The sequence below is a fragment of the Brachypodium distachyon genome, chromosome 1 (genome assembly GCF_000005505.3).
Source record: "Brachypodium distachyon strain Bd21 chromosome 1, Brachypodium_distachyon_v3.0, whole genome shotgun sequence".
NCBI lineage: Eukaryota > Viridiplantae > Streptophyta > Magnoliopsida > Poales > Poaceae > Brachypodium > Brachypodium distachyon.
In genome coordinates, this window is record NC_016131.3 from 45,233,555 (window position 1) to 45,257,072 (window position 23,518).

General features: G+C 46.4%; 3 protein-coding genes across 3 annotated transcripts; all 3 read left to right on the forward strand.

Annotated features, from left to right (window-relative positions):
• Nucleotides 1–7,489: 7,489 nt before the first annotated feature.
• LOC100837135 lies at nucleotides 7,490–8,785 on the forward strand. Its single transcript, XM_010229595.2, has one exon. The coding sequence runs from the start codon at nucleotides 7,984–7,986 to the stop codon at nucleotides 8,341–8,343; it is 360 nt and encodes a 119-aa protein (XP_010227897.1). The 5' UTR covers nucleotides 7,490–7,983; the 3' UTR covers nucleotides 8,344–8,785.
• Nucleotides 8,786–12,313: 3,528 nt separating this feature from the next.
• Nucleotides 12,314–13,268, forward strand: LOC100837444. Its single transcript, XM_010229596.3, has one exon. It carries the CDS (start codon nucleotides 12,542–12,544, stop codon nucleotides 12,875–12,877), a length of 336 nt encoding a protein of 111 aa, XP_010227898.1. The 5' UTR covers nucleotides 12,314–12,541; the 3' UTR covers nucleotides 12,878–13,268.
• Nucleotides 13,269–16,960: 3,692 nt separating this feature from the next.
• Nucleotides 16,961–22,344, forward strand: LOC100836319 (polyadenylate-binding protein-interacting protein 7). The gene is made up of 6 exons (XM_003564094.4): nucleotides 16,961–17,490; nucleotides 18,470–19,279; nucleotides 20,233–20,623; nucleotides 20,970–21,040; nucleotides 21,571–21,695; nucleotides 21,855–22,344. The coding sequence occupies exons 2-6, from the start codon at nucleotides 18,527–18,529 to the stop codon at nucleotides 22,135–22,137; spliced, it is 1,623 nt and encodes a 540-aa protein (XP_003564142.1). The 5' UTR covers nucleotides 16,961–17,490; nucleotides 18,470–18,526; the 3' UTR covers nucleotides 22,138–22,344.
• The last annotated feature ends 1,174 nt before the right edge of the window (nucleotides 22,345–23,518 follow it).

A 23,518-nucleotide genomic window follows, 5' to 3' on the forward strand; every position in this document is an offset into this window, starting at 1 on the left:
TGCGGGCAACAAATTAAGATACCACCGAGCGCTCCTTAAGTAGCAATTGTTTTGCGGTTAACTAATCGTTCTTTTTTTCAAGAATGCAACCAACGGGTGCATCATCAATTAAAAGAGAAGAGTCAGAAGGCTAGTACAACGCCGAAAACGGCTACAATGCCCATCGGGCAAAGAACAAGAGAAATTACAGCCTATCAAGCAACCTACTCGCCGCGAAGGCCGAACCAACACCCCTATTCCTAAAGAGGCCGGCAGAGCACCACCGATCCAATTCCTCCCGGACAGTAGCCAGCACCCAATGGACTGAAGGAGACACCCCGTTGAAGACGATGTCATTACGATGGCGCCAGATGATCCAAAAGACCAGAGTGACTGCCGTCAGGAAGTCCTTTCGCCCACGCCTCGAAAGGGGCCGGGAGGTCCACCACTCCCGCAAGTCAGCCCCCGGCTCGGGGCACCAATCCCCGTGGCCCCAGCAGATCAACAGCTGCTGCCACACCTGACGAGAAAGGACACAGCCCACCAGTAGGTGAGAGATGGTCTCGTCCCCTTGATCGCAAAGGGGGCACCTAGGCGGGTGTGGGAGACCACGCCTGCGCCGTTCCGCAGTCTAGCATCTGCCCCGGGCCGCCAGCCAAGCGAAAAACCGGCAACGCTCAGGAGCCCTGGAGTCCCACACCACAGACGCCATCGGATCACGCCGCTGACCAGCGAAGAGGTTCGCATAGGCAGTTTTGGCCGAATAGACCCCATCCTTGGCCCAATTCCACACCAAAACACCCTCTACCCCGGCCTCTAAGCGGACGCCTCGGAGCCACTCCCAAAGAGTTAGGAACACGGCAATGGCCACCACATTCAGGTCGGGGCCCACGTCGTCAAGCCACAGTCCGTTCATCGCCTCCCAGACAGTACGGCGACGCAAAGAGCGTGCCCGCACATGCCCCGCAAGCGCCGGGAAAGCATCGCGAAGCCAAACGCCACGCAGCCAACGATCGATCCAGAAGAGCGTGCGACGCCCATCCCCCACCCTAGAAGAGGTGGCCGCTTCAAAGATCTCATCCACCTCTTTAGGGATGCTCAAGGAAAGCCCCTTCCAAGGTTTAGAGACATCCACACGCTCCAGCCACCTCCAGCGGACCCTCAAGGCCAGGTTGAGCAAGTGGGGGGTAGGGATGCCGAGGCTGCCATAGGGTTTGGGAGAGCAAACCAACCTCCAAGCCACGAGACAATGCCCCCCATGAGCCTCCTTCTGCCCCCTCCAAAGGAATCCACGGCAGATTTTATCCACACCCTTGACAATCTTGGCCGGCAAACCAAGGGACATCATGGGGTAGACCGGAATAGCCGAGAGCGTGGACTTGATGAGCACCAGCCGGCCACCCTTCGAGAGAAGGGGCGCCTTCCACGAGGCCAGGCGGCCTTCAACCTTGTCCACCACCGGCCAAAGTTGGTTTGCCGTATGCTTGCGGATCCCAAGAGAAAGTCCCAAGTAGGTGCAGGGGAAGTCCCGAGTCACACATCGAAGAAGATCTCCAACCATTTCACGTTGCTCGTCGGAGCACTGAATGAGATGGGCGGAGCTCTTGGTGAAGTTGGTGCAAAGGCCTGAGGCAACTCCAAAGTCGGAGATTAACCTCGAGCAGCCCACAATGTCCTTCCACGAAGGTCGAAGGAACGTGACCACGTCGTCCGCAAAGATGGACGTGCGATGGGAGAAACCCCTCGCCGCCAAGGGGGTCAAGAGCCCGCATTCCGCTGCTTTCTCAAGCAGACAGTGGAGCACGTCCATAACCAGGATAAAGAGCATCGGCGACAAGGGGTCACCCTGCCTAAGACCCCTCCTGTGCTCAATGGTCTCCCCGGGGACACGGTTGAGCAAAACCCGCGTCGAGGCCGTAGAGAGCAGGCCACAAATCCATGCCTGGAAACGGTGTCCAAAGCCACGACGAACCAAGATCTCCACCAGGAAGGCCCAATCCACAGTATCAAAGGCCTTGGTGATGTCGAGCTTAAGGAGAACCGCATCAATTTTGGCCTGATGCAATTTCTTCGCCGTGCCTTGAACCAACATGAAGTTGTCATGCAGGCAGCGGCCCTTCACAAAGACGCTCTGATGCGGCCCCACTAGCCGAGGGAGGGCTGGCACCAACCTCGTAGCCAAAACCTTCGCGAAAAGTTTGGCCACACTATGGATCAGGCTAACCGGCCTGAAATCCCGCACCTCCCGCGCATACTGCTTCTTGGGAAGCAAGGTGATTAGGGCCGAGTTGATGGCCCCCATTCTCCTCGCATCCAGCCGAGCCAAGGACATGAAAGCCTCCACCACGTCATGCTTAATGATCTCCCAGCATGACACGAAGAAACGACCAGTAAATCCATCCGGCCTAGGAGCTTTGTCAAGCTCTTGAGCCTTAACCACCTCCCAGATCTCCTCCTCGGAAAAATCCCTATCAAGCTGCGCGAGATCGCATCTCGGGATATCCAGAAACTCGAGATCGAGGGAAAAATCCCCGTTTTGGGCCGAACCCAATAAACCAGAGAAAAAATCATCCACAGCCACGGCCTTCTCGTCATGATCCGTCAGGAGGACCCCATCCACTAGGAGGTGAGAGATGAAATTCTTCCTCCTCCTATGGCTCGCGTGCAGATGAAAGAATTTCGTGCAAGCGTCGCCCTCACGGAGCCAAAGAGCCTGCGAACGTTGTCTGGCAATGGAACGCTCCAAAGAGGCCAAGCCAAGCAACTTCCGCTTGAGGGTTCTGTGAAGACCCCTCTCCTCCAACGACAGACCACGGGAGTCCATAGCCACATCGAAGCGAAGAATGATATCCGTGGCCACAAGAATTTGGAGCTTAACGTTGCCAATAAAGCGATCGCTCCAGCTCCTAAGCCTCTTCGCCGTGCGTCTAAGCTTGAAATCAAGCCGTTTGAACGGGTTTAGAGGGGAGTCGGCCACATCCCACGCCAACTTGACCACGTCCAAAAAACCGTCCACCTTGGGCCAAAAACTCTCAAAGTGGAAACGACGCCCTTTAAGGAGTTGGGCCTCAAGAACCACAAGCAGGGGGTAGTGGTCCGAGGTCGCCGTGCTCAGGGCCGACAGGAAGGCATTGGGAAAGGCCGTTTCCCAGTCCACAGTGGAGAAGGCCCGGTCGAGCTTCTCGAGCGTGGCCCGTTCCCTCTCATTTGACCACGTGTAGCGCCTCCCATTAAGGTAGAGCTCCTTGAGCTCGAGCTCCCGTAACACTTTCCGGAATTTCCCCATGAGCCTCCTATTAACCAACTCATTGCTCTTATCCGACGGATCCACGATGAGATTAAAATCACCCGTAATGAACCACGGTCCCGCAATGAGACCCCGGATGTCGTGCATCTCCTAAAGAAACCGCAATTTGTCCCCGTCCTCTTGGGGACCGTAGACCACGGTGATCCACCACATCGGACTGGCACCCGAAGAAACGCTAGCCGATACCGAAAACTCGGCAATGTGGGGGTTGGCTAATTGTACCACGGCCCCCTTCCATGCGAGGATCACGCCGCCACGAGTGCCGTCCGCCGACAAGAAGAAAAAGGAGTCAAAATCAGGCCCGAGACACTCCTCGACCACGTACCGTGAAACCGAGTTCAATTTAGACTCTTGCAATCCCACAATACATGCTCCGGAAGAAACCACAACCTGACGAACCGCAATGCGTTTAGCTCGAGAGTTTAAGCCACGCACGTTCCACACTAGAACACCAATGTTTGTGTCAGCCATGAGAAGACCACCCACAAGACCCACGAACCAGGGGAGGAGCTGGCTAAACCAGCACCTCATCCCGCTCACCCCCCTCCAGGGGTGAGGCCACACTCTCCCAGCCGAACAGGGACAGCAACGCCGAGATGTGCTATGTGGAGAGAGGCTTGTTGAAGAGCTCAATGTAGGTCTGGAGCGCTTCATCTCCAGTCCTCTCCCCCTCTCTCGCGATGCCCAGCCACTAATCGTCCTTTGACATTGCGTTCTTGGGTCTATATATATCCTTTTAGAAATTTCCTCCGAAAAAAAATACGACGAGGGTAATTGTGATATGTTGTGAATACTAAATCGTATAGTGTAGAGTAAACATCACTTCCACTTTAAAACGCAAGATGTGCGTAAGATCAACAATATATGTGTCGTGAAACATACATATGTAAAAACATGATTATTCCAAGTACCCTTGTTTGATCCCTGCAAAAAAAAAGTTCCATTGTCTGAGTTGTTGGGATTGGGTGTTCATCCTCATTGCTAGTATCAATTACCAGAGAGTAAATTTCAAGGAACCACAATTCTTCGAACAGGCTTCTCACGGAGCCACATTTTTTGATAATTTGCTCGGAAAACCAAACTTCTTCAGGCTGATTGGCTCAAGTTACCCAAAACTGTTGTTTAAGCCATTTTGACAGTTTTTCTTACATGTGAGGCCTGCTGTAAGTATCTTTTTAATCAAAGAAACAAACCATACGGTCAGAAAAAAGACTTGAAAGTGTGTCCGAATTAACGGCTCGGGTCGGGTTTGCGTCCGAGATGGCAACTTACAGCGGGCCCGCATGTAAGGAAAACTGTCAAAACGGTTTAAACTTCAGTTTTGGGTAAGTTGAGACAATTAGCCCCAAGATGTGTGGTTTTGCGAGCAAATTATTAAAAAAGTGCTGTTTCGTGAGAAGCCTGCCCCAAGAACCGTGGTTCCTTAAAATTTACTCATTACCATAACAAACATAAGTGATACCGTTACGTATTGAGATGTACCAATGAAATGATTTTCCATAACCCTTCAACCGCATGCATTTTTTGATTAAATCAGTGGATTCAGTACATGCACATGTGCTGTTGCGATTTGTTGGATGTCGATGATCCACCAAGTCTTTTAGCTCTTCTAGCTGATGGCATAATATCTTTTACCATCTTCGTCTATGCATAACAACAACTATTTATATACTCCGTACTTGACAATGGCCTTCAATTGCCTAGTCCTTCGTTGATTTGGAATTTTTTAACAAGATCCACTCTTCTAGGCACTGCAACGTAGAGTGAGCCTTTGCTGTTTGTAGAATGAAGTGACGAATCATGTCAAAGGTGCATGATTATACTATTGAAGGACAGAAGATGCTAATATGACATTGCACAACTACTTTAGGAACCATGAGAAATGCGATGTCATCTTTGTTCTTTTGTGAGAAAGACCCTGGTTACATGTCAAACCATCAACAATTCCAATAAGGTATAAAAGGTACGCAGTTCCTTCTACTGCATCAGACGCGCATGTCAATTCATGAGGAAAGTGGTCATGAAATGTATAAGTTTAGGGATGAACTAACTGCGGTTATTGTTAAAGGGTGGCAATTTTCATTAGGGCCTCCTTTCCAATAGTAGCTAGCCTTTTTGTGAGTCTGGCAACTTATAAACACGGATAGCCAAACAACAATATAACGCAACTGCAAGTGATTTAAGATCTACCACAACTTGTGATTCATCCAGTTTGAAGAAGACACTATAATGCAAGTTCAACTATTTTTTGATCCTCAAACAGATGTGACAATTGCTTATGTGTCGGACATATATTTGATCTGATAAACATTTGATTATGCGTATTTGTAGGAGTAATTTTTTTGAATATGTGATACGTTAGTTCATATGAGATATCTGAATATATTGACATGACACGCGCTCTACATCTACGTCATGTTCACTTGTTTGTGGTGTGCATATATTTAATGTTTTGCCGCCATGAGATATTTGATCTCGAGTTTCAACGCCATCTCGCTAGCGCCCCCTCCGACGTCTAACACGCGCTCTACATCTACGTCATGTTAACTTGTTTGTGGTGTGCATCTATTTAATGTTTTGCCGCCATGAGATATTTGATCTCGAGTTTCAACGCCATCTCGCTAGCGCTCCCTCTGACGTCGACGCGAATCCAAGACACCTTTTTGCAACTACATTAGGATGTGGATGGCGGATGTTTTCCCTTGGAGCGACGATATCAGGCATGTATCAAGGGCTTCGGGGCTATTTGGTTGCCACCCTGAAGGAAAGTAGCTTGGCCTGAAGCCTCCCTGTGATGTGCCCGGCTATTGTTTGGTTTGTGACCTAGTTCTAAAATCTCTACCTAGCTTGTTCTCTTCAAAGTTCATTAGCCTGGCTTAGGCCCAAGGAATCAGAGGCCTCTCCTCAGGCAGTAGGTTGAAAAACTTAATGAGCATGCAGCCCTCCAATAGAAGCACGCGTTGGCTGATTGTGTTTCTTTTTAGGCATATGCCTTGAACCAAACAAGAATACTACAGGCTGCCTTGCCAGGCAAGTTTGATAAAAAATTAAGGCTTGTCTCATGCACATGTTTTACTCAGGCACATCTCTCAGGTAGCCAACCAGACAGCCCCTTATGCTTCTCGGCAACGACTTCTTCTCCAGGATGGTGATCCCCGAGGATCTTAGTCTCAAGGACTTCCGGTCTACATGCAACAGTGTAACAGCAAAACGGTAACGGCGGTGCACCATCGACTCGTGCTAGTGGAAAAGACTACTGGTTCTCCAAAAATCAGGTATTTTTCTTGTTTTTGGTAGGGGTTATCTATGCTATAGTTGTTTAATGAAGATTATTTTTAATCACGTGTAAAAGTTGAATCAGTTGAAAAAACATAAATTACAAACATTGTCATGAAAACATAGGATCTGAAACGCTGCCAGACAAACATACCAAAGGTCAGCTGATTTGCACTCGCATCAGTGTTGGCCCAAAAATGAAAAAAGAATAAAATAATAATATACCACGCATCCAAGCTCAGTTGTATTATGTCTAGATCAGTATCTTCTTGACACTGATTCATTTATTTCCTTATATGATCTATATGCTCGTTTAACCTGATCGCACCCTTTACGACACAATTACTCAAACACCGACATTCCGTTTTCTAATTCCCAAACCCTAGCGGAGAGCTCGAGATGGCATGAGATGACCAACGGCGTGTGGCAAGCGTTAGGTGGAGCCACAGAGCAAAACCTAAATGACTCAAACACCGACATTCTGTTTTGTAATTCCAAACCCTAGCGTGCGGAGAGCTCGAGCACGCATGAGGCGACCAACGACGTGTGGCAGGAGTTAGGTGGAGCCACAGAGCAAAACCTAAATTACTCAAACACCGACATTCTGTTTTGTAATTCCAAACCCTAACGTGTGGAGAGCCCGATACGGCATGAGGCGGCCATTGGTTGGAGGCACACTGGAAAACCCAACGTCCTGCATTAGACAAAGTATATCACCATGCTATTTTTATGTATTATATAGAAGAAGAAAAAAACATGTTATATTTATGATATTCTCTTCGATCGATGTTACAGTACCTGTTACAGATTTGTTTACATACGCACCTATCTAGACACGTTTTGTATTGTCATTATTATGTAAAAAAGTTGCGACAAAGTAATATGCAGCGGAGAAAGTAATACCAGTACTCCTGACTAGGCCACTTCTCGCTCGGCCCTGGCACTTGGGCCCCCGTTGGCCAACTGTCACGGCCCGCACATTGAAAAGGCTGGGCACCGAGACACCCATCCAGCTCAGCTCCCCGACGTGTACCTCCCTTTTTCCTCCAACCCGCGGATACGAAAGCTTCCTACCTCTGTGCAACCGACGTGTGGGACCAAATGGTGCGGGATGACGTGGCCAGTGCGCTCCACAGGGTTTGCCGTCTGCGGATAAATACCACCTTGCCCACAGGCTTTCGATGCAAAGCGTACACGGCAATCCGAGGCGGAGAAGAATTAAAGGGGGGAGCGCCGAGCGAGAACATCTACTGAGATGACACCAGCAGCAAAGGGCGCCGCCACCGTCTTCGTTAGCCCTAGCGAGCAGATCAGCAGGACCAGGAGCCAGGAGCAGCGAACAGCAGCCGCGGCGCCGTCCGTCGCGTCGTCCTACGCCGTCTGGGAGAAAGAGAGGTAATCGATTCCAACCGATTCGAGAGATGTCGACGAGGACCGCCACGTGCGATTGCTGCGGCTTCACGGAGGAGTGCACGCCGGCGTACATCGCGGCGGTGCGGGCGGAGTACCTGGGCCGCTGGGTCTGCGGGCTCTGCGCGGAGGCCGTGCGCGACGAGGTCCGCCGCGGCGCCGGGATCACCACCGCGGAGGCGCTCGACCGGCAGCGCGCCTTCGCGCGCGCGGCGCGGCGGGCGCCCGGGAGGGCGGCGGTGGATCTCGTGGCCGCCGTGTCGCGCGTGCTCCGCCGCCGCCTCGAGTCGCCGCCGGCGTCGCCCGCGCAGGGCCGGCGGAAGGCGGCCGCCTCGGGGACCGGGTGCGGCACTGACGCGGAGGACGCTTGATTCGCGCGATTGTCTTCTCGGCCGACCGGCGGCGAAGTCGACCTAGAAATGCTGCTAGCCGGTGGCATGGGTGGCGCCATGTGGGTTGTGTGGGTTTTGCTTTCGTCAAGAATAATTTGTGTGTTGTGGGGTTCATGATTGCTCAAGATGGGAGAAGTTAGGCCCCGTATGATCGAGCATGAAGTTATGTGTATGTGTATGTAGTCGTAGCATTTGGAACATTGCTCCATTAGCTCAGATCCTTCAGGACTTCAGGCTTCGTCTAGCTCGGCGTCTCTGTTCAAGGCATTGGCATTGTACTTCTAGCTAGAGTAGTGAGCTTTATAAGTATAGATGGAAGGATATGTACCGGGTTCTCTTGATCTATGCAAGGAAAAAGGAATCTATGTATCTTGTTAAGTTTGTCCTTCTCTTACATTGAACAGGAATGCAAGTGGCAAGTGTTATGCTTGATCTGGAACACGTCAATTTAGAGGAAACAGTTCATTTCACGCTTGTTTCAGACGGGCTGTGACAGCGAGCTACTGTTTTGGTCACGAAACCGATGCACCAAAGCGGCAAGGATCCGTCGAGAGTGTTGGGAGTGAAAAATTAGATGAAAAAAGAATGATTCAAGTGTGTTTTTTATTGAGGCCTGTTCGAGGCATCCCTTTCCACCATGCGTCTGTTCTATTACAGGTGCGCGGGCAACAAAGATACTACTGGGCATCTGCTAAGTTGCAATTGTTTTGCGGTTAACTAATCATCCTTTGACATTGCGTTCTTGGGTATATATATATCCTTTTAGAAAGTACCTCCAAAAATTCTATGAAAAATAAATTTGAGGAGACTAATTGTGATATGTTGTGAATACTATTTCAAACCCACAGTGAGCAATATAAGGAGAAAATGATACAAAGTATATAGATCGTATAGTGTAGAGTAAACATCATTTCCACTCTAAAAATCAAAATGTGTGTAAGATCAACGATATATGTGTGGTGAAACATACATACGAAAGAATATGCTTATTCCAAGTACACTTGTTTGATTCCCTGCAAAAAAAAGTTGCGACAACTAATATGTGTTGAACGGAGTAATATTTTTGAATATGACATATAGTTCATATGAGATATCTGAATATATTTGACGGGGAAGTGCTCCTGTCATTTCATTAAGAGGGACAAAATGTTGCTAATACAGTGGCCGAAGCCACACACAAAACAGAAAAAGATCCGAGAACACAAAACTAAGTGGCTCGGCTGTACAAACCAAACTCTACCTGCTACACGCTCTGTTGAACTCGTCGATCTCTTCAGTGATCCGACACCAAGGGCTGAGAGGAGGCAGGTTCTTTGTTTTCAAAAATTCTCCGATTCCTCTCCTTCCATATGTTCCAAACCACATATGCAGCCACGGTGATAAGCCAGTACAGCGAAATTGGCACCAAAATTCCCCAAGTGCTAGATTTCTTTCGCATAAGGGCAGTGGAGCAGGAGGTGACCAGCAGTTTCTAAAACCTGATCACACATCAGGCACTTCTCATGATGGTCCCATTGGCGAGCTTGTAGCCTGTCAGCTGTCCATAATCTGTTGCGCAACAACAGCCACAAAAAGAATTGGATCTTCCCAAGGCTTTGATGCGCCATGTCTTCTCTAGATGGGGCTGCGGCATCCTGCTCATGAATTGAAAGTTATATGCAGCTTTGGCCGAATAAATTGACATGACACGTGCTCTGCATCTACGCCATCTTCACTCATTTTATGGCGTGCTTCTATTTATTAATGTTTTGCCGCCATGAGATATTTGATCTCGAGTTTCAACGCCATCTCGCTAGCGCTCCCTCCGATGTCGATGTGAATCCAACACACCTTTTTGCAACTGCTTAGGATGTGGATGGCGGATGTTGTTCCTTGGAGTGGCAATATCATACATGTATCAAGGGCTTCATGCTTCTCGGCAACGATTTCTTCTCCACGATGGTGATCCCTGTGGATCTTAGTCTCAATGACTTCTGGTCTACATGTGACAATGTAATAGCAAAACAATAGCGGCGATGCACCATCGACTCGTGCTAGTTGGAAAGACTTCTAGTTCTCCAAAAACCAGGTTATTTTTCTTGATTTGGGTAGGAGTTATCTGTGCTAGAGTTGTTTAATGAAGATTATTTTTACTCACGTGTAAAAGTTGAATCAGTTGATAAAACATAATTTGCAAAGATCGTCATTAAAAAATAGGATCTGAAACGCTGCCAGTCAAACACACCCTAATTCACTTGATTTGCACCGCCATCTAGAGAATGGTATAGCCCAAAAATAAAGAATAATAAAATAATAATATATCACACATCAACCTCAGTTGTATTATTTCTAGATCAGTATCTTCTTGACACTGACATATTTATTTCCTTATATGATCTATATGTTGGTTTAACCTATCACAACCTTTATGACATAATACTCAAACACTGACATTCCGTTTTCTAATTCCCAAACCCTAGCGTGCGGAGAGCTCAAGACAACATGAGGTGGCCAATGGCGTGTGGCTGGCGTTAGGTGGAACCACACGGCAAAACTCAAATTACTCAAACACCGACATTTCATTTTATAATTCTCAAACCCTAGCGTGCAGAGAGCTCGACACGGCATGAGGCAACCAACGGTTTGCGACCAGCGTTAGGTGGAGCCACACAGGAAAACTCAAATTACACAAACACCAACATTCCGTTTTCTATTTCACAAACCCTAGCGTGCGGAGAGCTCGACACGGCATTTGGCGGCCAACGGCGTGTTGAAGGCGTTAGGTGGAAGCATGCAGGAAAACCCAACGTTCTGCAGCAGACAAATTATATCACCATGTTATTTTTATGTATTCTAGAAAAAACATGTTATATTTATGATAGTCCCTCTAATCCATATTATTTGTCACAACTTTGTATAGATACAGTAATATGATCAAAGAAATTTACCTTTTTAGTAATATGGATCAAAGAAAATATTTTGTTTAAATCAATTAGACCACCTCAATCAAAATCCTGACTACGCCACCGTTGATTTGGGACCCGGAGTCCAGATTCCGGAATGCATAACGGAGCGCGAGGATTTGGCCGAGCATCGAGATGGCAATGGATAGTACTCAAAATATGGATATCCATGATATCCAGCCTATGGATTGCGGGTATGGAGCGGGTTCTCGCTCCATGGATATCTACGAATGGATACCAATCAACTCGTGGAGCAGGCACGAATATCACATTTGATCCATGGATACACGGTATTTAATTAAATAAATAAATTAAGGGTGTGGTTATTTTTAAGTCGCCCGTTTTTTAAGAAATGAGCTTAAATATCAGTCGACGTTTCAAATCATTAAGATTTGAGAGTCATTCACATTCTCTCATTTCTCACTTGCTATCGTTGCATTAAGATCCGATGGCTAACATGTCGATTGATCACTAACTAAAAAACGGATGACTTATCAATAGCAAAACTGATAAATTAAACATTTAAGTCGATTAATTATTTAGGGCGTGTACAATATGGTGATCTCAGCCTTTTCTTAAGGCTGCCACGTATGATAATTGCTGATGTGGAAGAGAGAGAGAGGGGTGAAAAAAAAGCATGAGCCTTCCCTTAGCTAAGAAATGATCTCTTCATAAGAAAGATAACGCAAAGAAAAGGCAAATTCCACATTGTACTAGATTTCACCTTATCTTAACATTTATTTGATTAATTTTATTCATCTATACATTAATTCTAAGATAAGGCACTAAGAGATAATCAAGTGTACAACATATTTTGTTGTCTTATCTAAATGACGTGGAACATGTAACAAAAGTCAGCAAGCTACCTCCCTCTGTCCAACCGACATGTGGGGCCAAATGGTGTGGCATGACGTGGCCGGCGCTCCACGGGGTTTGCCGTCTGCGGATAAACGGCTTCGGCGGATACCGCCTGGATGCCCACAGGCTATCGGTGCAAACCGTAGACGGCAAGCCGACGTGGAGAAGAAAAAGGGCGAAGCGCCGAGCGAGAAGGTCGACTGAGATGACAGCAGCCGCAAAGGGCGCCGACACCGTCTTCGTTAGCCCTAGCGAGCAGAGCAGGATCAGGAGCCGGAAGCAGCAGCAACAACGAGCGGCCGCAGCGGCGCCGTCTGTCCCGTCGTCCTACGCCGTCTGGGAGAAAGAGAGGTAATCGATTCCAACCGATTCGAGAGATGTCGACGAGGACCGCCAGGTGCGATTGCTGCGGCTTCACGGAGGAGTGCACGCCGGCGTACATCGCGGCGGTGAGGGCGCAGTACCTGGGCCGCTGGGTCTGCGGGCTCTGCGCGGAGGCCGTGCGCGACGAGGTCCGCCGCGGCGCCGGGATCACCACCGCGGAGGCGCTCGACCGGCAGCGCGCCTTCGCGCGCGCGGCGCGGTGGGCGCCCGGGAGGGCGGCGGAGGATCTCGTGGCCGCCGTGTCGCGCCTGCTCCGCCGCTGCCTCCACTCGCCGCCGGCGTCGCCCGCGCAGGGGCGGCGGAAGGCGGCCGACGCAGAGGACGCCTGATTCGATTGTCCTCTCGCCCGGCGGCCAAGTCGACCTAGAAATGCTAGACGCTGCCTGTGGCATGTGTGGCGCCATGTGTGTTGTGTGGGTTTCGCTGTCTTCAAGAATAATTTGTGTGTTGTGGGGTTGCTCAGGACGGGAGAAGCTAGGTTCCGTATGATCGAGCATGAAGTTATTATCTGTATGTAGTAATAGCATTTGGAACATTGCTCCATTAGCTCAGGTCCTTCAGGAGTCAGGACTTCAGGCTTCGTCTAGATCGGCGTCTCTGCACAAAGCATTGACATTGTACTTCTAGCTAGAGTAGTGAGCTTTATAAGTATAGATGGAAGGATATGTACCGGGTTCTCTTGATCTATGTAAGGAATCTATATATCTTGTTAAGTTTGTCCGTTAAGTTCTCTTACATCGCAGGAATCAAGTGGTTAGTGTTATGCTTGATCCGGAAACACGTCAATTTAGAGGAAACAGTTCAATTCAAGCTTGTTTCAACCGTGGAGTAGTATGTACTACTCCGTACTGTTTGGTCACGAAAGCGATGCACCAAAGCGGCAAGGACGATCCGTCGAAAGCGTTGGGAGTGTGAAATTAGATGAAAAAAGAATGATCCAAGTGTGTGCTTCATTGAGGAGGCGCCTGTTCGGGAGGCATCCCTATGATCCCTTTTGACCAGGTGTACTCTATTCTGTCTATTCTATTACAGGTGCCTCTCGGGCCACACAGCTTCAGTAGCAATTGTCTTGCGGTTAACTAATCGTCTTTTGACGTTGCGTTCTTGGGTATATAAATCATTTTAGAAATTTCCTAGAAAAACCCTATGGAAAGATACGAGGAGAGTAACTGTCATATGTTGTGAATACTATTTTAAAACCCCAGTGAGCAATATAAGGAGAAAATGATAAGTATATAGATCATATAGTGTAGAGTAAAGTATCACTTCCACTCTAAAAAGTAAAATGTGTGTAAGATCAACAATATGCGTGGTGAAACATACATACGGAAGAATATGCTTATTCCAAGTACCCTTTGTTTGATTCTCTGCGGAAAAAGGTTCCCTTGTTTGAGTTTTTGGAGTAGGGTGCTCATCCTCACCGCCAGTATCACTTCGACTGATGGGGGACTCTATCAATTAGCAGAACAAAGATAAGTGATACGGTTACATATTTAGATGTACCAATGAAATGATGTTTCATATCACTCCAGCCGCATTTTCTTTGATGCAATCAGTGGATTCATTACATGTAGATGTGTCGTTGCGGTTTGCTGGATGTTGATGATCCGCCGAGTCTTTTAGCTCTTCTAGCTGGAGAGTGAGGGCATAATATCTTTTATCATCTTCGTCTAGGCATACCAACAACTTCATATTTATTTTCCATTTCTACTTGACAACGGCCTTCAATTGCCATCTACTTCTCCATTGAGATGGAAATTTTTAATAAGATCCACTCTTCTAGGCACTGTAACATAGTGTGAGCTTTTTGTGTTTGTAGAATGAAGTGACGAATCCTGTTGAAGATGCATGATTACAGTATTGAAGGACAGAAGATGATAGTTTGTGCTAATATTTCTTTGCACAACTACTTTAGGAACCATGAGAAACCATCAACAATTCCAACAAGGTATAAAAGGTACGCCATACCGGTTCCTTCTACTGCATCAGATGTGTCAATTCATGAGGAAAGTGGTCATGAAATGGATAAGTTCAGGCATGAACTAGCTGCGGTTTATTGTTCAAGGGTGGCAATTCTCATTAGGGCCTCCTTTCCAATAGTAGTTAGCCTTTTTGTGAGCCTGACAACTTATAAATACAGATAGCCCAACAGTGATATAGTGCAACTGCAAGTGATTTAGAATCTGCCACAACTTGTGATTCTTTTTTTTTGACGAAATCAACTTGTGATTCTTTCTGGTTTGAAGAAGACTCTATAATGCAAGTTCAACTTTTTTTTTTCTGCAAACAGATGCAACAATCGCTTATGTGCCAGTCATATATTTGATCTGATAGACATTTGATTATGCGTATTTGTAGGAGTAATATGTTTTAATATCTGATAATTTTAGTTCACATGAGATATCTGAATATATTGACATGACACGCGCTCTGCGTCTACGCCATGTGCACTCGTTTTGTGGTGTGCATCTAAGTAATGTCTTGCCGCCATGAGATATTTGATCCCGAGTTTCAAGACCATCTCACTAGCGCTCCCTCCGACATCGACGCGATTCCAAGACACGTTTTTGCAAGTACATTAGGATGTGGACGGAAGAAGTTGTTCCTCGGAGCGGCGGTGATCCCGTGGATCTTAGTCTCAATGACTTCTAGTCTACATGCAACAACATAATAGCAAAACGGCAGCATCGGTGCACCATCGACTCGTGCTAGTGGAAAAGATTACTAGTTCCCCAAAAATTAGGTTGTTTTTTGGTAGGGGTTATCTATGCTTTAGTTGTTTAATGAAGATTATTTTTAATCATGTGTAAAAGTAGAATCAATTGAAAAAAAACATAAATCTCAAAGATTGTCATGAAAAAAAAAGGATTTGAAACATTGTCAGACAAACACACCCTAGGTCCCTTGATTTGCCGGCATATCTAGAGGGTGTTATAGCCCAAAAATAAATTATAATAATATACCACACATCCAAGCTCAGTTGTACCGTGTCTAGATTTAGTATCTTCTTGGCAGCGATATATTTATTCCCTTATATGATCTATATGCCCGTTTAACCTGATCGCATCCTTTACGACACAATTACTCAAACACCGACAATATGTTTTATAATCCCCAAACCCTAGCGTGTGGAGAGCTCGAGATGGCATGAGGTGACCAACGGCGTGTGGCAGGTGTTAGGTGGAGCCATGCAGGAAAACCCAAATTACTCAAACAACGACATTCCTTTTTCTAGTTCCTAAACCCTAACGTGTGGAAAGCGTGAGACGACATGAGGTGACCAATGGCGTATGGCAGGCATGAGGTGGAACCACAAGGAAAAACCCAAATTACTCAAACACCGACAATCCGTTTTATAATTCCCAAACCCTAACGTGTGGAGAGCTCGAGACGACATGAGGTGATCAATGGCGTGTGGCAGACGTTAGGTGGAACCACACGGGAAAACCCAAATTACTCAAACACCAACATATCATTTTACAATTTCCAAACCCTAGCGTGGGGAGAACTCGACACGGCATGAGACGGCCAACAGCATGTGGCAGACGTTACGTGGAGGCACACAGAAAAACCCAGCGTTCTGCAACAGACAAAGTAGATCACCATGTTATTTTTATGTATTCTAGAAAAAAAACATGTTATATTTATGATACTTTCTCGGATCAATATTACTTGTCGCGGGTTTGTCCGCATGTGCATGTATTTAGACACGTTTCGTTGTGTAAACAAATGCGTATCTAAAAGTAACGTTTTTTGTGTGTGAATTACACCATGCTGAATCAAATTCCTGCATTGTTGATTTGGGACCTAGAGTCCAAACTCCGGAACGCAGAACTGAGAGCATCTCCACTCGTGCCCCCTATATTTCGGAAGACAACGGCGCAACAGTTTGTTTGGGGTGGAACCGGCACCCAGCCCACCCCCAAACATCGCTCCACCATTAGTTTGTCCCACTAATAATGGTGGCCTGAGTTACTTTTCACTTTCAGCCGGCGTCCCAAGAAGTTGATTGGGGGCGCCGGTTAAATTGATGCGTCAGACCAGCTACGTTTTGGTTTTGGGAGACCGACCACTTTTTGATTACAAGAACGGACTGAGTCAGTGTTTTTTTTCCCCGGCGCCCTCCTGACCCGTTTGGGGGCCTTTGGTGGGCGTGGCTGGAGATGGCTCTGAGGCGCGGATTTTAGCCGAGCAGAGCCGTCCCGAACAGAGCTCTTCCGTCGCTCGACTAATCACCTGGCCGCATATTCGCGCGGCACCAGGTGCAGCGGCCTGATCCGGTCACCGATCCCTAGGCCACGCCACGCCACCCACCCAAACCCATCCTTCCTCTCTACGCCACCGCTCCGCGCACGGCGCACTGCCCCCCTGGCCCCACCACCCCGCCGCGTCGGGTCAAACTCCACCATCCCTCGCCTATCCTCTCCTCCCCCACCCATCCCCAGCAACGACACATCTCTCCTCCTCCCCTCTGCCGCAAATCCCGGCGACTCCGTCCCCGTCCCCGTCCCCCTGCCGGCCTCGGCTCCTCCTCTCTCTCTCCCAACGCCGCACGTCCGAACACCCCACTTCCCCGTCCTTACCCGACTCCGTTTCGTGCGCGGTGAACCGAAGGCGCGGCGCGGGCCACTGCGGGGGCGGTGAGGTCTCCCCTTCGCGGCGCGCGAGCGCCCCTATGGGCCGGTCGTCGCCAGCTATATACCGCTACCAGCTCGTCGACCGGCGGAAAGGTATCGGCTCGCGTTGGCGGAAGCTCTCCAGATCTGCTGGCGTAGAGGAGGCTCGCCTCGGGTTCCGGTGGTAGATCTGGCAAGGATCCTCGCCTCCGGATCTCGTGATTTGGCTTGCCCCGGCTTTTCTCTCCAAGCGTCCTTCCTTTTGCACCTCTTTGTTTCGGCGGCGTGGGTAGCTGGTGCTGGTGCTGGCCTGGAGAGCGTGGAAGGTGCATGCTTGCTCGATCTTTTCTGTTGCTCGTTCACGCGTATGATTTTCCAAAGTTTTTGCTAGGGCTGCAGCTGCGTATGATACGTATCCGGTGACAAGCTTAGCCTAGCTCCTTGGCTTTTTTTTCCTTCGTTTGTTCTCTCCTACTACTTTGTTTGCTTTTCACGTGAATTTAATAGGGAATTTCTTGCTGTAAAGTAGCCGATGCATATATGGACGAAGTAGGACGGATTTGAAGCCGATTCCGATGAATTCGGCGTATAAAAAAAACTACTCATGAACAACTACCTAGGGTGAGGTTGCTTTTGTGACGTCGGTACTTGTAGTAAGGCAGACAGTAATATGAGCTAAGAAAGGGCATGCCATGTTTTGTGCAAACGGGTGGCTGACTATTCTAACGCTTCTTTTGGGAAGATACCTGCCGGCTTTGGGTCTTGTGTAAATTTGGAAGTTTCTATTACGAGTAAGGGTGATGCTAGTGGTGCCATCTCTGCCTCGTACTAGTAAAAACAAAGAACTTTTCGAAACCTAACAGTACAATTTAAAAGAGCACCAGTTTGGCACATCTAAGAAGTAAGAATTTCCGTAACTGAATCGATGTTGTTTTGTCCGTCTATTTATATCATGTAAATGTCTTACCTACTTTAGAGTTCACTTGGTTTGCTCTAAATAATACCCCAGTTAATAATAAGTGGTGTACGATGCTGATTTAGTTTTTATTTGTTTGTGTTATTTTAAATAAGCATGAAATTGTTTTCTCAGAAATAATACTCCGTACCAATTTTCAACGAATATCCATAAATTACTAGCTCTAGTAATACTGAAAAACATGGAAGTAGAGAAACAATTTGCAGACTAGCAAATTGCTTCCATCCATTATGTGCCTTTTCTATTTCAGTTATTCATAGAAAATATACTTCTAGTAAATGTGCTGAACTCATGCCAATACTAACTGTAATCTTTTATTACCTTTTCAGGGCTTGGGCAAATCTTAATTGGAAGAGTTTTCTTGTACATGTAATTTCTGTTAAAAGATGAGTTCACTTAATAAACTTATTCCAAATAATGGAGATGCAAGGTTGATGTTACCAAATAAAGTTACCGCATTAAACCCTAATGCAGCAGAATTTGTACCTTCATGTATTATTAGACCATCCTTTGGAGGCAGCACAGCTTCAGACGCAAGCAAGTCAGATTTTAGGGGGTCTTCTGGAAAAACAATTCTAGATAGGTCTGAGTCGTCAAAGTCTAATAACTCGGACGATGAGGCACACCAGTTTTGGCGTAAGCAGCTTCCAGATGATATTATTCCAGACTTCAGTTCTTTTGAGAAAATTGAACAAGAACCTGAAGAACTGTCCGTTGCTGGATTATCCTTGAATGCACCTCCTTTCTATGGGACAAAAGGTAGTCCCTTGTCAAGAGAACACCAGGAGTTGTCTTCTCCAGCTAGCAAGAGCCTTGAGCTGGGGCACTCCAATTTGCTTTATGAGGATAGTTCACATGCAGCCTTCTCAACTATGGGTTCAAGCAACTGGGAGCAAAATTATGTGGGTGATCTCCATTTCACTAATGAAAATCAGGACCTTCATTATGATTCTGAAAGTGCCACGGGCTTTCCCGACAGTTTTGCTAGTGAATACGCTGTCGCATCAGATGGCTTTGTGGACCCTCTAGAGTATCTAGCATCTCAGTTTCCGGGATTTTCGGCGGAGAGCCTTGCAGAGCTGTACTATGCAAATGGATGTGACTTCAATCATACTATTGAAATCCTCACCCAGCTGGAGGTAATCTATTTCTGTGTAGCACAACATGAACTCTTTCAGACATCCATTCAGAGCATTGCTAGTCTTACATTGTAATCTTGGAGTTCACGAGAAAGGCAAGAACGACATGTTGGACAGCTCGCCATTGTCATGCTGACTTTCTTGACCTTGTTTGCATACTGGCATGTTCTATTTCATTCCCCGTCCACCTTTGAAAGGCAGTAGTTACTGGTTGGCTAATAAGTTGCTTCCTCCCCATTTTATAGGTTGTTTTAGGTTTCATCTTTTTTCCCATAATATATACTATCATTTTAGGTGTGATTAACAACTACATGCATGCGTGCTTTGGTTTTCTATGTGTGATTAATACGGCATGCTATAACTGTTGGAGGCTTGATCAGTAGTAGAGGGCCAGCAAGACCAAGCAGCCTGTGCATGCATATCATTGGTGAGGAGATAGGGTACCGAAGCACATGTGAATGCGGTTCCAAGTAACAGCACATTGATTATATTGCAATTGTGTGTGAATGCGGCTCCAAGTAAAAGCACATCGATTAAATTGCAACTGCGCACGGGTGCTCCTTGGTGTTGCTTAAATTCTGAAACAACCTAAATTGGGAAGGAAGAAGTAGCATTCTAACCATATAAGCATTCTTGTTATGATTTTATCTGTGTCTGCACGGGTGTTGGCAGTTCACAATCACCTTTGGCCAACCATTGTATTTTCTCCATCGCGCTGCATGATATCTCGAAAATTTAGAACATTTCTTATTGATGTATATATGCCTGAAACAGTTAAGATGAATTTCTGTTCTGCTTAGGAGTACCTGTATTAAATGTTTCCTTTGAAAGACAATATTTAAACCCCTCTCCTCTATGCTTGGCAATATCCATTGACTCAAGCAATCGTGTTACACTTGATTGCAACATTCAGTAGCATCTCAAGTGTTCTTTTCTCTCTCTTGATTTTTCAGATGCAAGTGGATCCTACCTCCAACCAGAGTATGAATTTGACCCCCAGTGCACCAAACTTTAGCACGGGGGACTTCCCTGCTCTGCCAACAACAGAAGATCAAAATGGTTTCTCTAACGGAAATGTGGATATCCTTGGCATCTTCAATGGACGTAATTCGTCCAGCATATCTAGTGGTACTGGTGACTTTGTTTCAGCTGTTCGGAAACTTGCATCGCAGAATTCTGGCCACCTGAAGTTCAAGAAAGGTCCTGACTACGGCAATGGTGTTTCAACTGTTTCTTCTGTGCCCAAACAATACAGTTCTAGCATTAAGGCATCTTCTGGGAACAAGTTTCAGAGTGTTAGCAATGCGAGAGCAGCTCCATGGCTTGATACTGGTGATGCAGTAGGTAATACCCATCTGGATATTATAAGTTTTTATGGTACAGATTGCACAACTTCCTGCATATTTGATGGTTTTTATATTGTTATCCTAAAATAGGCAAGTTAACATTGGTACCTTTTACTTCGGTGCATGCTTTTGAACTAGAACTGTCTGAATCTTGGATAGATCTCAGATGGTAAATTATTGTTGGAATGAGCACAGTTGGGAGTAGAGAGTACTGAACTTCTATTTTTATATCTGACTGTTGTTTACGTACATTTGACAGCAAAGAGGGATTTTATTGCATTTTCATGTTTTCTCTAGATAGCTACAAGTATAGACTGATAAATCTATCTTTGTATGTGCCCCAGCAAATATGTATTCAGAATCGAGGGAAGAAGCTCGTGATTTTGCCCGTGTCCGAAATGCATGTTTTGAGCAAGTAAGCATCCTAATTGTGGTCTCACATGATTGGTTGTATATGTATGTGCATATGCTGTTATGTACATCATCTCATGAGCATGTTCCGTGTGGAATATTGTAAGAAAATGAATTTGTTGAGCATCTGGACTCGCATTGAATTTGACATCCTTTTTGTGTGTGTGTTTTAATGTAGTTTGTTGTTAATGTGTTGTCACGAGCTCAGAATTAACTGTGCATGCATTTTGTGTTCCATTTTAACTTCATTTCTTGCTAATTGTTCCTTTCCTTTTAAAAGTAAAAGGGAAAGACCATCCAAATTTTGTATGCCTTTACACCACCCATAAGTTGCAAACCATATAATGACAAATTTATGTGACTTTGAGAAAGGCAAATTTGGCCCCATGGCACTTGTATTCTCCGGCATATCTACTATAGAGTTAACATTACGTCCCGCATGTAATCAATTGCTTCTCACTGCATATTTTACTCATCAGTTTTGTTAACTCACTTAGCTGTTGAAGTAAATTCACTGAAAGATATACTTGACAGGCTAGGCAAGCTTACCTCGTTGGCAACAAAGCTCTGGCCAAGGAACTTAGCATCAAGGGACAGTCCTACAATTCACAAATGAAAGCAGCTCACGAGAGAGCTAGAGAAGCTATTTATCGACAGAGGTTCCATAATTGCTTCCTTTTCTTTCTGCTTTGAAGGACAAAATCTGTATCTTCTCCAGTCTATGTTTATATCTACTGGACTGATAGCTGCTGCATACACTGTTTCCGACATATTACAAGCACATTTATTTCATGCAGAGTTTTTGTTTCATTGTTCAGGAACCCTACTTCTTTGCAACGGGGGAGTGACCGTCTGATCGATTTACATGGCCTCCATGTGAGCGAAGCAATCCATATCCTGAAGGTTGAGCTTGGTGCCCTGAGGAGCACGGCAAGGGCTGCAGGGGAGAGGATGCAAGTCATGATATGTGTCGGAACAGGCCACCACACCAAGGGTTCTCGCACCGCAAGGTTGCCTATTGCTGTCGAGCAGTTCCTTCTGGACCAAGGCCTCCATTACACACAGCCACAGCCTGGTCTGCTCCGGGTCGCTGTGTACTAACATCTCTTAGGTAAGCGCCACACATTGAAAAGCAACCCAAAAAAACGGAGAAAGAGATGTAAGAAAGGAAAAAAAAAAAACAGCTGTTGGAGCAACTGTAAGTTCTTGGTAGTTGTATATTAAAAGAGGCAGCAGGAGAATAGCCTGACAAACAGAATACAGTGTAAAAATACATAGATTCATTCAATTCAGATTCCATTTTCTGAAGTTTTGCTTGTTCATCACATTCCAACGGGGCCTGATTGCATAAGGGCCTGCATGATCACGGTCCAACAAAGTTTTGCGGCTTCACGAATCGAGATTTGTCTATTACATAATCGAGTTACTATGCTGTGGTATGAAGTGATCGGGTAGTCTATTCTCAAAACAAAAAAAAAAGGTTAGGAACTCGATTATGCTGTGGCGCCTATGCCTGATTCCATTTCCTGAACTCTATTCTCAAAAAAAAGTTACTATGCAGGCCAAAAGAATAGACTACTATGCTGTGGTACGAATCGAGATTTGTCTATTACATAATCGAGTTACTATGCTGTGGTATGAATCGAAAACTTACCCAAAAGGTCTAACTAGTTGCTATGCGTGAAATACCCGTATTACCTTCTCCTTCCCATTTCTTTTGGCTTTCGTCGTTTCCTATAAACTCGTGAAGAATTCATATATTACGAGTGGTATGAAGTGATTTGAGGACATGGATGGAAACCTGCTATTTACCGATATATACATGTATCGCGACTTGTCCGGTGCAAACCTGCAAACTTTCTCTTGATCTTGATCCAGTGGATCCGTAACGTGCGGCACAGATGAAATGTGAGAATAGAATCAAAGATAAGGCATCGTTGGAATTAGTTGACACGTCTAAGTGACATCCCTAACCCTAAGAGGTGTCAACACTCGACACTCATCCACATCCCCCTCCCTTGCCTCCCTTCCCCCTTTCTCTCGATGGGCTTCCTCTCTCCTTGGTTCTTTTTACAGAGCCCCCTCTTTCCCAACTTGATTGAACATCTAACCATTTGTCAGATAAAAGGAATGCAAACATGAAATAGGTGAACTAATAAGCACCCAATGAATCTGCACCAACTAAGCAGCTCGGCATACTTCTCCCTGGGCACGCCGTAGTCGTATGCGTCTCGGAGGAACACGGCCCAGTTCATCTCTGAGCCAACGAGGTAGAATAGAAGGTGTGGCTCTACTTCCGTAGCGACTGGTACATGTGCCGCGCCAGCTCAATATTCCCCTTAGAACTCGATCACGTGCAGCGTATCAGCGCGCGCTTTTCCAGCGTTACATTCACGAACTCGTACACCACACCAACAAGCAATAGGTTACTTCTCCGCCTCCAATCAGGACAATTTATTGAATGCAGAAAGTAATAGAGTAC